The sequence below is a fragment of the Ciona robusta genome, chromosome 7 (assembly GCF_009617815.1).
Source record: "Ciona robusta chromosome 7, ASM961781v2".
NCBI lineage: Eukaryota > Metazoa > Chordata > Ascidiacea > Phlebobranchia > Cionidae > Ciona > Ciona robusta.
The window spans coordinates 5,041,976-5,056,688 of record NC_143241.1 but is presented as its reverse complement, the minus strand read 5'-3'; the positions used below and the strand labels follow the sequence as shown (position 1 = coordinate 5,056,688).

The window sequence follows — 14,713 nt, the reverse complement described above, 5'->3', positions numbered from 1 at the left end:
TGTTATTGCTAGCTGGTTTTCGATGTCAACCTGTGCGGTAAATATACTTTACGGATACAGCTAGAGCTTCTTTTTTCTTTTTTTAGGTCAATTATTATAAGGTCATTGTATATAGTTTGCTTTGCCGCGCGCTGGCTGTTACCAAAAAGTTCTTTATAAATTTTGCACATGGCTTTGCTACAGGCGTTATACTGTTTGATAACAAATCCTGAAACACCGTTAATATTGGATTCGGAACTTGTTTAAGAATGATATAAGACATGGAAGACAGAAATCCATCACCACCCCCGGAGTTTGAGGAAGACAGTGAGGTCTACAGGCCCGACAGCGTTGGTGGAACGGCAATTAGCAAACACTGGGTGCTAACTACTTTGATGGAAATTATAAATGTATGTTTTATTGTGTTTAAACGTGAATTATATTAAATATCAGACCTATTAATGATATAATACTACTACATGGTAAAATGTTCATTAGTCTGTGCACTGTAACTGACAAATTGAGATTAATAACCCCAAGATGCCTGTTTATACAATACCCTGGGTCTCTGCCTATACACAATAAAATTAATGTACTATTTAAAACACTAAATAGAAAACAATAGTTTACAAACCCCTAATGTTACAGGAGGTTAAAACACACAACGATGAAGACGCAGAGCCTCCACTAGATGTCCCTGAGTCGTTACAAGACTCTGCATGTAAACTATGGGATGTATGTGTTGACAAGGTATATACTTGGATGAATTAAATATAAAATATCCCATAGCTTTCACATGAACCAGAGCTTATAAATTTTAACAATACTGTGGTACTACCCTTTTTTCGCTACTGTGGAAGAAAAGAAAAAATATTACTGTGGTACTAACAGCTCTACGCGTATTTGAGTTAATAAAATATATACATTTAATGCTATAATATTGACATATTGTATCCTCAAAAAATTGCAGTGGTTGGTGGTGGTTATGTGCATTTCATTGGCTTGCGTTAATAGATTTTACAGCTTACTCTATTATAAAAAGTGATTCCTTAATTATATTAAAGATTTCAGACTTGCTAAATTTCATGTCCTTCCTGCCACACAGAGTAACATATTCTTAATATATTCATAGGACGTTGCTGTGTTTTTGTTGGATTTTGATATAGTGGATATTTTGTATGGAATTATTGTGAAAAGCAAAGCACCTCGCTTGACGGTAAGTTTTTTTTTATACATACAGTATATATTATAAACTGTTCCATATTTATGTTGAACCGATATACCTATCTAAAAAATAATCAAAAATTAAACTCCTGTCAGTGTGCATGCAGAATGCAGATGTTGCTAAGTTTAAACCTATCGTAATAAGAGGTTTAATGTGATGCAATGATACTCATAGGCATATGTGACACTTTCCTAATTTAGTGGCCACTAGAATAGAACAATAGATTGTTGCATCCTGGCTGTTGGGGTAACTAATGAACCAACTGTGCCCTAAATCTCAGAACCAGTAGGACCCCACGTAGAATAGAATTGTTTGTTTTTTTTTGCGTTTTTATGATGTGGTGTTAGGTAATTTATTTAACAGTATTGATCAATCGAAATTCTTTCTGCAGGAGATCTGCGTTGGTATCCTTGCAAACATGGCGTGCAGCATCACAGCATGTGAAGCTATCAGCAAACTATCTGACCTAAGGTGACCTAAATCTTATGGGTTTTATTACCAGTGTTGCGCAACATCAGTTTTTACAGATCTCTTCTACTTTAGATCTGTTATTCTAGCTCTACTTTCTGCATCTGATACTCGGACACTTCTGGAAACAGTCCGGCTTTTAAGAACTTGCCTGGCTGACCAAAAATCCTCAAATCTTTGGGTGGAAACTGCGGAGGAAAACGTGAAGGATCTGCACGAAAATTCCATATTTATTTTGAGCTGCTCAACTAATGGTAAAACCATAGATTATGTGTATTCATATAATTTTAATTCATTTCTCTTTAAACCTTCAGGCAAATTACTGAGTTCTTTGTCAGAAGTTTTGGACCAGTTGTTTAAATTATCACCAGAAAAAGTTCTGGAAAAATTCTCAACAAAGGAATTTGTTGGTATGTGAAATATGTAGTTTGTGTAATACAGTTAATTTAGGCCTTGCATATATTTTTACTACTATAGCATAAATGAAACTTGCTTTATCCACGTGTGGCTGGAAAACAATAGTTGTTATAACACGGGTGTTCTGTTTCTGATACACCTTTGTCCTTTTCCAGCTTACAAGTTACCATGTATGTAACTTTTAAAACTGCTTTTTGGGTCATGAGGTTTGAAAAGAGTGTATAGCAGACAAAACTGCAAATAAATTTATAGCATTTATTATAACCAGATTTTGTATTGTTTTGTATTTAAAATTCAAGTAATTATTGTTCATTTTTTCCAGCTTCATTGTTGGAAGCATTGGGACAACTTTACAATGAAGCCAGCACCCTTCACACACTGTGTCATCCATTACATGCATTGCATACGATAACTGAAACTGACCTGGGAAGAAGTCTAATAGGTGTCAAGTTTTTTTTAACTTAGTAAAATTTGGGGTGACATTCTATAGTTAATAAAATGTAGTTTAGGAAACCTTATTAATTCTTGTGTATACTTTTGTTTGTGTTACAACAGGGTAAAAGCTGTTGGGACTGACATTCCAGTTTTTTATGTAAAAATGTTTTTATTCTGCTGTTAGGTACCAAATTAATTAATCAGGTTCCCTTTGTTTGATGACTGAGTATTAATGCATTTTAACAATATCACCGCAGATTTTGCTTAAAATTAAAAACCTAATGGCCATGATGTAATGCCTATCTCTCTACTATATAGTAATTTATATTTTGTATCATGGGCCATGGCATTTGTTTTACCTCATTTTCCACCATAGTTAAGCAAAGAAGAAGTGTAGTTTCCGTTCTCTCCATGTTAACTGAACAATGGATGAATTTTCACCCCAAGATTGAGTACGACAACTCCAACACAATGTCCTCCAGTGAAGTGTCGGTGTCTTGTTGCTTAGCAACCGCATCGGCTGTGTTTGAATCCATGGATGAAGATGGAGAGGACTTGGATGATGAAGAAAGAGGAATTCTCATCAGGTAGGAATATTTTATGATTTATGTGGTCTGGTGTGTTTGTATATTTCTAGTCAGCACCGCTTAATTTGGATATGTATGTTGAATTGGTTTTAATCTGTTTACGTTTTAAGAATACCTAAATCAACATCAGTGGTGGTACTGGTAGAAGCTAAGCATTTGAAATGAAGCATTTTTATACATGCATATGGGCTTTATGTTATTATTGAAACTGACTAGAAAATCTGTGTTTTTGCACATATTTTGTATTAAAATGATATTAATCAAAAAAGATTTCAGTCGGCCAGTCAAAAAAAGTTTTCATTAGAAGATTTATTACAATTACTGTTTATCCTGTCTTTTGTATTTGTAGTAAAAATTAGTTCTACCTTTAATTTTAACAGATTCTCAAAGACAGTATTAGCTGCAAAAGGAGTTTTATCAGCTTTGTCAGTAATGTCTTCCATCATTGTACCAGATGAAATAGAACCTCCTAATGAGTTTAAAACTCCTCTTGTTGGTGGGAAAAACTCTCCCAGAATAACCACCCCACTTCTTACCAATACTATTAAACTTAGTGAGTCTATAACACCATCAGGGACGCCTAAGTCTCTGTCTCAACCCGACACGCCACAACACACGCCTAAATGTGACAGCCCGTCATTAGATAGGACGCCCACTGACGGCGAAGCAAACGATGAAAAACCCGCCGCTAAAGAGAGCCCAAGAGCTGTTAAACTTCCGTCTGTAATATTATGCGAACTCGCAGAAGAATTGCTGCAATTCGCGTCCAAATCAAACATAAACAACACTCAATCTCCGCAGAAAAAATCCGACTCTGTAACTTGATAAAACCGGTTATAACTAAATTTCATGCACTGCCAATGTTTTATGCCAAATTAAATCCTACGCAAAACTCACTATTTTCCAACATAGCGTAGTTGTTTTGTAAAGTAACCATTATGTAGCATGTTCCCTTATCCATGTTACAACTCGGTGACAGTTATTTGTGTTTATATGACAAATTAAGCATATCAGAATCGGTTTGTTGGAATATTTACAGTTTTGTAGAACATTAATAAAGCTCATTACATTTTCAAGACGCATTGCTGATGTATATATATTCTACTTTCGGGTAAGATGAATACGGTTAGCACCATATAGAAACTTCTAATTTTTTTTTATAAAAAAAAACCGCAATATTTTAGAATCGTGAGGATATGGTTATATAATTTTGTAAAGATTCTTTGTTTACTACATAATTTACGTCAGAGATGGAGAAATATTCAGTAAATTGGTTCCTCACCTGAGTAAATATAAAGGACAAGCCTTGTGGTTGGAATAGCAAACACAGTGATTATATAGAACAGTGGTTCCCACATGATATGGTACTTAAATGTAAGGTATGTTTTATACAAGCTTTTACAGTGAAACAATATACAGTGATGTGGGGGAAGATGGAACACCTTTAGCACATATTATCTAAATGTCCTGGTCGTGTTTTAGACAATTAACAACGGTCTAGGGGAGTCGTGAGGATATGCTTTTATAATTCTGTGCATTTTCTTTGTTTACTACCAAATTGGGCAAGAAAGTAGAATAAAAAGGTGTCCCATCTTCCCCCACCCGCCTATATGATAGCGAAGATTAAGACATGGAAAATATTGATGTGATTTATATTGATTTCTCAAAATGGCAGAAGCGCTAGTTAAACACGCCAGCAGTAAATGAAGTAAATAACACAAACATTGTAGCTCCCAGCACACATTAGAAATGTTCGAAACAGAAAACGGTACGCGAGTAATTACAGCTTGGGAACTAGAGTAGGCAAATGTTAATGAGCTCAATATTAATTAAGTTCCGATATTTCTGCTACCATATCACTGTATCTTTTCTTTGAGCTATTTATCAACTGTTTGGATTTCGTATACTGAAAAACACGTCGCATGCTCGAGCAAACTAGTTTTGCCTTTTAGCAAAAGCGTGGCAGTTTAAACTCAACGTGTTTTGCCGAAGTAATCAGTATGCAGTGTAGCCGTTTACTGTTAAGAGGATTTGGTATGATAACCTGATTTAATTGAGGACAGTTGAGTTTAATAAGAAGATCGGTTCGTTATCTAACTTAATATCAGAATATGAAGCATCAAATTAATTATAGAGTGATATATATAGGGGCAGATAGCGTTTCGCGTGGGTTTGTTTATATTGATGATGATGTAAGTTACATGTCTGGATATTGTGGTTGAATAAAGTACTGCCATGGTATACAGCAGTATAGTAGGGTGGGGAAGATAGGACACCTTTAGCACATAATGTTCAAATATCCTAATCATGTTTTAAACAATTAACAACGGTCTATGTGAGTCGCGAAGATGCAGTTTCGCAATTCTATATATGTGCAAAAAAATTTCCCACCCTACTATATGTTAGATATTTTAAACTTTGGACTTTTAGCGAAAGGGAAAGTATCACGTTAACATTGACATTGTTCGCTTTACCAATATGTACGTAGATGCGTTTGACTTTCGTGCTGTATTAAATCATTTCCGTAACTCTCCTTTTCGAACGTTTTGCGGCGAACAAAATAACGTAATTTGGTTGTTTAACTCCACCCACTGTTTGAGCTCAGCCATTGTAAAGTCTCGCTTAAACCACGACGCCCATTAAGCACACCTGAACGTACCTTGGAAGATGAAGGTATGTTTGCGTACGGGGTTTAGGAATTTAGTATTGTCGCTTATGAGAAGCATTAATCATATGAGAACGCTAGTGGTTAGAAGGCAGTGAACTATTTGTAGCGATATGTTTCCTGTTGTATGTAGGTTGGTTCTACTTGTTGTTTTTTAAGTTAGTCTACGTTTTTTAACTTTTTAACAGTTTTCGGTTTGTTTTCCTTTTTTTAATGAGGTATTCGTAGTTTCGCTGTAAAAGTGCACGTATACTTGTAATTACTTAATCTTTGAGACAAGCTTATCAGTACAGGCAGGATCAACTAGGAAACAAGTAATATTAACCGTGACAGTTTAGCACGTATCACTGTTTCATTTCACCGAAAAAAAAAGTATTAATTTACTTATAGTAGCCTACCGGAGTTTAAAACATTGCCGTAGAAGTCCGTTCCGCCGTGGCGCAGTGGTTAGCGGTTCGAAGCTCCCGCATGTGAAATCGTTATGGGCGCAGGTGTCCTTTGAAAATTGCTTCATGAAACAGAAAACTTCTTATTACAACGACTGTCGTTTTCCGGCCACGCGAGGATAAAGCAAGTTATGCATTTATTCATTCATAACTAACAACAAAACGAAAGCGACAAAACGTAACGTCATATAAACACGGTTAATGAAACTATGAGTTGGTTCACCCGAAGTAATAGTCTATGATTCTATACGATCATTGTCTTGTCTATATGGATTTAGTCTTACATTTCGTGATTTGCGCCAGTATATAAAACGCCGTTCAACATCTAACCAAAACATATGAAACTATATACAATATACCACAAGCACGAGCTGCGCAGCTCCTCCATAAAATAAACAAACTATAATCACCGTTTAATTTCGGTGGAACTTTAGCTTGCTTTGATACGTCGAACGGTTGAGTTGCTTAGAAAGGAAACAGCTGCGGGTTTGTTAGTGAAAATAAATGACTGTAACGATTTCTTAAGTAGATTTGTAATAATATAAATGCTTTGATATTGAGTGGGATATACGAAGATCATGTACGACGTAGTAAATAGGACTAGTTTTGAAATATGAGTATATAATAGCGGTAATAACTTCACAGAAGCGTGATAGTGGTAGCTACAGGTTTGATAGGTTCATAAAGGGCAGTTAAAATTGTACACCTGTTTCCTATGCCATGAAAGTATGTGAGAACTTGAAACCAGAAAAAGGTTTTAACGCATTTGTTTTGTGATTGCGTAGCCTATTAGGTGTTAGTAATAGATCTGTATCTCTTGTTTTATGCGGCAGAACCTATGGAAAAATGAATAAGTGACTTTGTTTTGCCTTTTCGGTCACATGATCAAAGGTCAAAGTAGTATATATACAAAAGTGAAAAGTAGGAATGTAATGGTAAAACAACAGACGTTATAACACGCCTATGAACAAAACAGAAGCGTAAAATGAGAATACGTTTTTATAATTCTTTAAATGTTCTTTGTTCACTATTAAATGAACGATAAAATAGAATGTAAGGTGTCCATCTTACCCCACCCCACTATACCTATTTTTCACAATATGTTTCATTTCAGACGTATAATATAAATCTGTAGCCATGGGGAACAGCATGACTCCGGAGCAAAGGGATGTTGCTCTCAGTGAGGCAGCGGAGGGAGGGATGGTGAAAAAGGTGGACTCCTTGCTGAAGAGAGGAGCAAATCCCAACCGAAAGTTTAGTGAAAGAAGATCAAGGACGTCGTTACATACAGCAGCTAAGACGAAGAATAATGTCAACGTGTTAACTAAGTTATTGCAACATATAAAAGATGTCGGTAAGTAGAATTAATGTTCGTACCTTTAGTAGAGTAGGGTAAGATGAATAACGTGGTTTCTGTTTTCATTCATTTTTATCGTTTTATTTTTATCGGCTAACATAAAACAGTGAAAAAGCGTATACGCGTGTTTACTGTTTGTTATAAGAGGTATATCTGTGTACTGTATAACTGTAACAGGACATCCGTGTGTACAAAGCTTTACTAGCAACACAGAATAAATACAAATGTTTGTTTCCTCGAATTTGAACAACAAATAACACTCTCCTTGAGTGTTATATATATATATAGTAGTGTTATACGTGATTTTACCTAAATTTGCCGTGGTTGTTTATTGTTTTACTGACCAGAGGTTTTTTCTACAGAGAAAAACAATCCAAAAGTAATTTTAAAAAAGCGAAAAACAAACCCAAAGTAGTTTACGTGTGTAGTGACTCGTAAGCGGGCACTAGATGTATGAAACAAAACATCCGTGCTAATTATAAGGCATGTTGCCGCCCGGCCACGCGGGGATAAATAAGTTATATGCAGTCATTAAGTTGTTTTTACAAACAACTGACCGATACATTCTATGATTTCAGATGAAACCGACGAAGACGGAAACACGGCACTCCACCTAGCGGCTGGTTATTATAACAATATATCATTCGTTGAAACTTTGCTAAATGCTGGACCAAACTGCAAAATACAAAATAAAAACGGGGAAACTGCTTTGCACAGGTTGGAACTTTGTTTTGTTAAGTTTATAATATAATATATTGTGTTAATGTATTTGTATATAAGACGTGTGTCAGTATAGTCATAATTTGTTTCTGTTGGCATATAGCAGGTTGGGATAAGATGACATCTGTTTTCATTCTTTTATCTCATTCCATTTGGTAATAAACAAAGAACATTCAAGGAATTATATATACCCGTATCCTTACACCTCTAAAAGAGCGATGTTAATTGTTATAACAAGGTTAGGAAATATTGGATATTGTGTGCTAACGGTATCCACCACAGTATTAGTAAATTACCAGTTCTGATCAAACTGTTTGCTTTTCGTTTATGCTTATTGATACGTACGACTCCTAAATACGCCCACACACGCATATAGTCTATACCTAGACTTGGAATTCCAAACATTGTAATTCGTATTTAGTTAATTAAATTACAATTGTTTTCACTTACCACCTGCGTGACTACGTTTAGAATCGACCGGCCGCATAAATTCTCGAAAAATTACAATTTCTATACACTACGTTATACGTAAAGTATATATTCCAGCCTTGTGGAGATATACAGTACTACTGTGGGTAAGATAGATATAGTTTGTTAAACAATTAACAAGCTCGTTAAGAGTCGTGGGAATATGAATATACAACTGTATGAACATTTCTTGTTTACTAACAAATGAGACCATAAAAGAGAATAAAAACGTGTACCACTTTACCCCAACCATTTATTAAAGGTCTGGGATTTGGGCCAAGTTAGCCCACTAACCCTAAAATTTAAAAACTTTATTTTCTAGCGCTATTAACGGTGGAAATGAATGGAAAATTATTGAGCTTCTTCTACGAGCTGAATCCGATCCGAACGTGGCAGATTTTAACGGAAATACACCTCTACACTTGTGCGCCTCCAAGCGGGGAGTTGATCCAATGTTACCAGGGATGTTGTTACGATTTGCGGCGAATCCCAACTTGAAAAATGAAGACGGTATAACATGTTATGTTCAGTTTAATATAAAAACGTAATTCATATTTTTTATATGATAGAGGTTGAATATTTTCTGTAGCTTTGTAAACGTTACCTTTAACTTGAAAAACAAAGAAAGTATAAGATGCGGTATCTATAGTTTAAAATTCCAACGAAATCCCTTATTTTATAAAAATCAGTAAAATACATTCTCTGTCTTTGAAACATTACCAAACGATCATTACTCCAACCCAGTGATGGTCACTAATGAATTGTTAAATTGTCAGTCATGCATAAAGAACACATCATATCTTGTTAGTAGGTATATACGAACTGCGTGTAACTAAAAACTCGTATGTTAAAGAGTTTGGTTGAACCGACCCTTCTATCGCGCGGGGATAAATAAGTTACATTTATTCATCCATCTATATGGTCGGTGATTGTGTATGCAATACGGACAGTACAATATATATATTCCCCTATATTATTGCGATTTAGAACAGTTGTACATTATAGGTCAAACCGCTCTACACGTCGCGTCGAAAACTGGAAACAAATCTGTTCTACTTTTGCTCAAATTCCATGCAAAGGCAAGTGTGCAGTAAAACGTTTAGTAGAAAATACTTTAGGGTAAGATGGATACTGTTGAAATAAAATTTCGTAATTCTTAATCGTGTTTTTAAAAATCAACAGTGCTCTTTTAGTCGTGAAGATGCGATTATATATAATTATGTTACTGCAATTTGTGAAAACTAAAGAATAATTTATTTAACGTCATCGCATGCACATATAGGTTCGAATACGTGACAAAGATGGAAAAAAGGCTTCAGAAATTGCAGCAACCGATGATATTCGGGAAATACTTTTATGCGAAGAACGAGAACTTGAAGGTATTACTGTGGGGTCTATATTTAGTACTGTGGGGAATGATGGGAGACTTTTAGCACCTAATATCTTATCATGGTGACTGTGTTTTAAATAATTAACAATCGTCTAATGAGTCGTGAGAATACGGTTTTATATTTCTTTGAATATTCTTTGTTTGCTACCGAATGGGGAAAAAAATAAAGTGAAAATGTATCGCATCGTTCTCCACCCATATATAACCATATCCTCACGATTCAAATAGTCGTTGTTAACTCGTTTAAAACACTGTTTGCAAATACGGTTAAGTATGTGGTAACATTATATCCACCTTAACCCTGCCTACTATACATAAATAGTTATGGACGCTATGGTCCGATGATTTATTCTTAGTTGTTTTTATTAGAAAGAACGACTCGCCAATCACAATCTTCGTTGACTCGTACGTCATCACGTGCGTCACAAAGCTCTGATGACGTTACAGGGAAAACCCCAACATACTATTTAAACGGGGAAGCAAGGTGCATTATAGGGTTTAAATTATTTTTAATCAACCGGTTACGATGACTTTTATGGTACTGTATAGCGTAGGGTTTAGACTTTAAATGGTTATATGTCATAGAAAGTGTCTGCTATTGAGAAGATATCCACATAGATAATGGGTTGTCCAACAAAGTATCAGCCATACAAAAAAAAATAAAAATTACCAAAAAAATAATTACCCACAAAAATAATCACTAGTAAAATACATGGTAACTCGTAAGCTGGCACGAGGTGTAATAACACCCGTGTTATAACTACAGTCGTTTTACGGCCACGCAAGGATAAAGTGAGTTACATTTATTCATTCATTCATTACATTCAAGTTACTTTCTCCTACACGCATGGCCCATGGCTTACTATGGATGACCATGTAGAGAAAAAATAGAATTTCCTCAAAGCGGATCTGTTGTATGCCATATATCCAACCTCGTGTGTCTATTTATAAACCCAAAGTATAATTTACGTTTAGTTGGGCGGAACTACAGAACGATTGGAAGGGCTCAGGGGGTGATGGTGTTATACATCTTCCTGATAAATCCGACATTGTTGTTCCCCCTCAATCCGTTCCTTATGGCACAACAGTGAAGGTAAGTAAAGTAATTTGTTCGGAGCCGTGGTGTATACCGGTTACCCCTGAGGTTTCCAATGAGTGATTATTCTTAAGTGTTTTTTTTGTATTTTTTTAAGTGTTTTTTTTTTCTTCTGGAGTTTATCGCCCAAAATAGCAACGTCATTTCCATAAATTGAACACGTAGTACCTACTCGTAAAGCGGGCACGCGGTGTATAAAACAGAACACCAATGGAACAACGACTGCTGCTGCCTGGCCACATGAGAAGGAATAAATCACATTCATTCTTATTTTATTAATTCACCTTTGTTCATTCGAATAGTAGAAGTTATTTTTTACATTGCAGTTAAACATTACGCCAAGTAAGAAACAAGACAGCAATGTTGAAACCGAAGATGAAATTCCCGAGTTCGATTTCGATCTTTATAATTTCGAAATTGATATTAAATTAGACTTGCCAGGTGAGTTATTATATTTTCGGACTTCGTTTCTGCGTATGAAGTGCAACTTGTTAGTTGTTTTTCTCTGTGTGTTTTTTGTATAGCTGACAATATAGACAGGCTGGGTGGTTCGGCGCTTACACATAGTAACCAAAATATACTGGAATCGATGTTAATAGGCGTATACGCTCTTAGACAATACACTTAACACACATTGAATCAACCTAGTATTCATAATAAAGGGGTTGTAGCACCGTGGCTGTCAGGATAATGGTCCAACTCTGACCTAAACCTAGGTCTTATGTAGATCAAAATAGAAGTCGAATAATTAGTAAAACCGATTTGCAACCAGTTGACAACACTTTAACTGCTTCCTATCTCTAATCAACACCATAATACAATCTTGTTACGCAACAGGTTTAATTATTTATACCCCTAATTAAACACCACTTTCTAAAACATAGTTTTTTCATCCCAACCAATTACTAGGCATAGTGATGTCCCAGTCGTGGACGTCCGACTCGCAAATCCTACCAAGTCATTCCTCATCTACGTCATCTCCAGCAGCATTTACCGGAATGTGCATGGAAGGCCGGAACCGGTGGAAATCAACCCGCGAGGGTGGCGTGCAAGCGCGACGGAATGGTCGCAATGCATTTTAGGTTAAGCAGGGAAAAGTCGACGCCTCTTTCATACAAGGTACGTTGGTTGTAAGTTGTGTTATTAATGGTAACTCGTAAGCGGGCACTGAAGAGCAATTTTATAAGCGTGGTAACTCGTAAGCTGAAGTGTATGAAACGGAACACCCGTGTTATAACGGCTGATGTTTTCTGACCGCGCACAAATAATCTTCCATTCATTTAGTTACAATCATTTATTCGTTTCATAGGAACCTCCTCCAAAGCAAAGATCCGCTATTGAAGTAGACGTCACACGTCCAACACGCAATGGAAGATTCTCACCGGAAATTCAAAACATGCGGTATCTCAATCTGGATGACATCGGCCCCGCAGTGGAGCTAGAGAGTCAATCTCCATCGCTGACGTCATCAGATGACGAATCGGACATTGATGACGTAGGTGAAGATAATACGATGTCTATGTACAGAGAAGGTGATATGTTCGAGGGAGGAACCGCCTCGTGCTGACGTCATAACAACGTATGATGACGTCACTGCTATGGAGGAAGAGAAACACGATGCGTATGATCGATTAAACAACATTGAATATTACGGGAATTTTGCTCCGAAAGAGGAAGAAGAGCAAGTAATGAGATATGACCAACATCCGATTGATCCTGCTCTGGACACGATCCCGGAGGAGACGAATTCGATCACCGAGTTTTACGAAAATCCAACGTCCTCTTCTGGATCCTCGGAAGTTGATCCTGTACTTTCCGATGACGACGACATCAACTTTGACGTCACACTGGATGACGTAGACAGCTTCCAGAACGCGATGAAAGAAAAAAATTCGAACGGGGCCGCGTTACAAATTTATCAGTAAAACGTCGAAACAATATAAACGCAAAATGTATTTAATGTTCTGGTGCTGTTGGTACCGGGCAAAATATATAGTAGGTTGGGGTAAGATGGTCCATGATTAATTCTCTTTTGTCGTTTCATTTGGTAGTAATCTAAGAACTTTCACAGCATCATTTAAACATATCCTCATGACTCTAAAATATTGTTAATTGCTGTTAATTTCTCAAAAGACGATTAGGAAACATTGGATATTATGTGCTAACAGTATCTATCTTACCCCACAGTACTATACTTGTATTACCTATAACTGCCGAATATGTTTAATATTCCACATTATTAAGTAACAAACCTCTTGTAAATATTATGATGTTTTTGCACATGTTATTTTGTAGTTTTTATTTTTATTGGTAAAAACCCTTTGGTGCATTTATGGCCACTAATACGACCATTTGTTCTTACCAATCTTCGCAACAATACTTCCCAATTAAAGCTGTAAAATTATATAATTTACGCTAAGGCTGGATTTCTAGAACTTCTGAAATTAGTTGATTCAGATAACAAGGCAATTATATTATTCCAACCTACGATTTTAAAGTTTTCGCCACTCACAAAACGCCTGGTAAACTTAAAAAAATATATCGTTTTCATAACAATCCAGTCGGTTCCGGTTGAAATACGGTTTTTGTTTATGTACATACATAAAACTTGTGAAGACGTGTATATTTTTACAACTTTTTTTCATATCTTCAAAGTTTTTAGTATACGAGAGTTCGTTTTAATTTGGTAAAATGCAAATTATTTTGTAATTTAAAATCGTTCAAAATATTGTTATCTAGATTTATATTAAATATCTGCTTTTTCGATATTGTCATTAGCATTTGTTCATAATATGTTTCAGGTACAGAGTAGTATATCTATTAATACATGTTCAGCGGTCAGTGCGTACGCTCTGATGCTGTCTATATATATATTAGGATGGAACATCTTTTCTTTCTATTCTCTCATTCCATTTGATAGTAAACAAAGAGCATTTAAAGGATTATAAAACCGCGACTACTATAGACCGTTGGTAATTGTTTCAAACGATCGGAATATTCGAATATTATGTGCTACCGATTTGAATATATATACACACCGACATTGATATATAAAGTAGGGTGAGGGACTGTTTTCTAATAATTTTTTCTAATAATTCCTAATAAGACTGAATATATATATAAAGTAGGGTGGGGGAAGATGGGACACTTTTAACAAAAAATATCCAAACATCCTAATTGTTAAACATTTAAACGGTCTATGGGAGTCGTGAAGATATGGTTTTATAATTCTTTGAATTTTCTTTGTTTACTACCAAATGGGACAAGACAATATAATGAGAAAGTGTCCCGTTTTCCCTTACCCTACTATACAGTAAAGATCTGGTGTTACGAAAACGTAACCAACAAAAATCAAGTCCAACCGCTAATGGTAATTGAGAAATATATTTCGCCTAATATATTTCGGCATCGTCAGTCTCTAGTATATACTATATCAATGTCGGCGAATATATTTACACAT

The 14,713-nt window shown here is 35.7% G+C and overlaps 1 protein-coding gene and 1 pseudogene across 2 annotated transcripts; both read left to right on the top strand.

The window, feature by feature from the left end:
• Positions 1–123: 123 nt before the first annotated feature.
• LOC149734062 (protein saal1-like) lies at positions 124–4,187 on the top strand. Its single transcript, XM_089881564.1, has 9 exons — positions 124–389; positions 628–729; positions 1,112–1,195; positions 1,596–1,675; positions 1,748–1,926; positions 1,987–2,082; positions 2,412–2,531; positions 2,901–3,111; positions 3,492–4,187. The coding sequence occupies exons 1-9, from the start codon at positions 261–263 to the stop codon at positions 3,934–3,936; spliced, it is 1,446 nt and encodes a 481-aa protein (XP_089737690.1). The 5' UTR covers positions 124–260; the 3' UTR covers positions 3,937–4,187.
• A 345-nt stretch (positions 4,188–4,532) lies between these two features.
• On the top strand, positions 4,533–14,019 carry LOC149734061 (uncharacterized; annotated as a pseudogene). The gene is made up of 11 exons (XR_016385335.1): positions 4,533–7,576; positions 8,158–8,296; positions 9,090–9,277; positions 9,773–9,846; positions 10,050–10,146; positions 10,527–10,641; positions 11,133–11,250; positions 11,580–11,694; positions 12,163–12,372; positions 12,563–12,685; positions 12,753–14,019. The product of XR_016385335.1 is annotated as an uncharacterized LOC149734061 (transcript).
• The last annotated feature ends 694 nt before the right edge of the window (positions 14,020–14,713 follow it).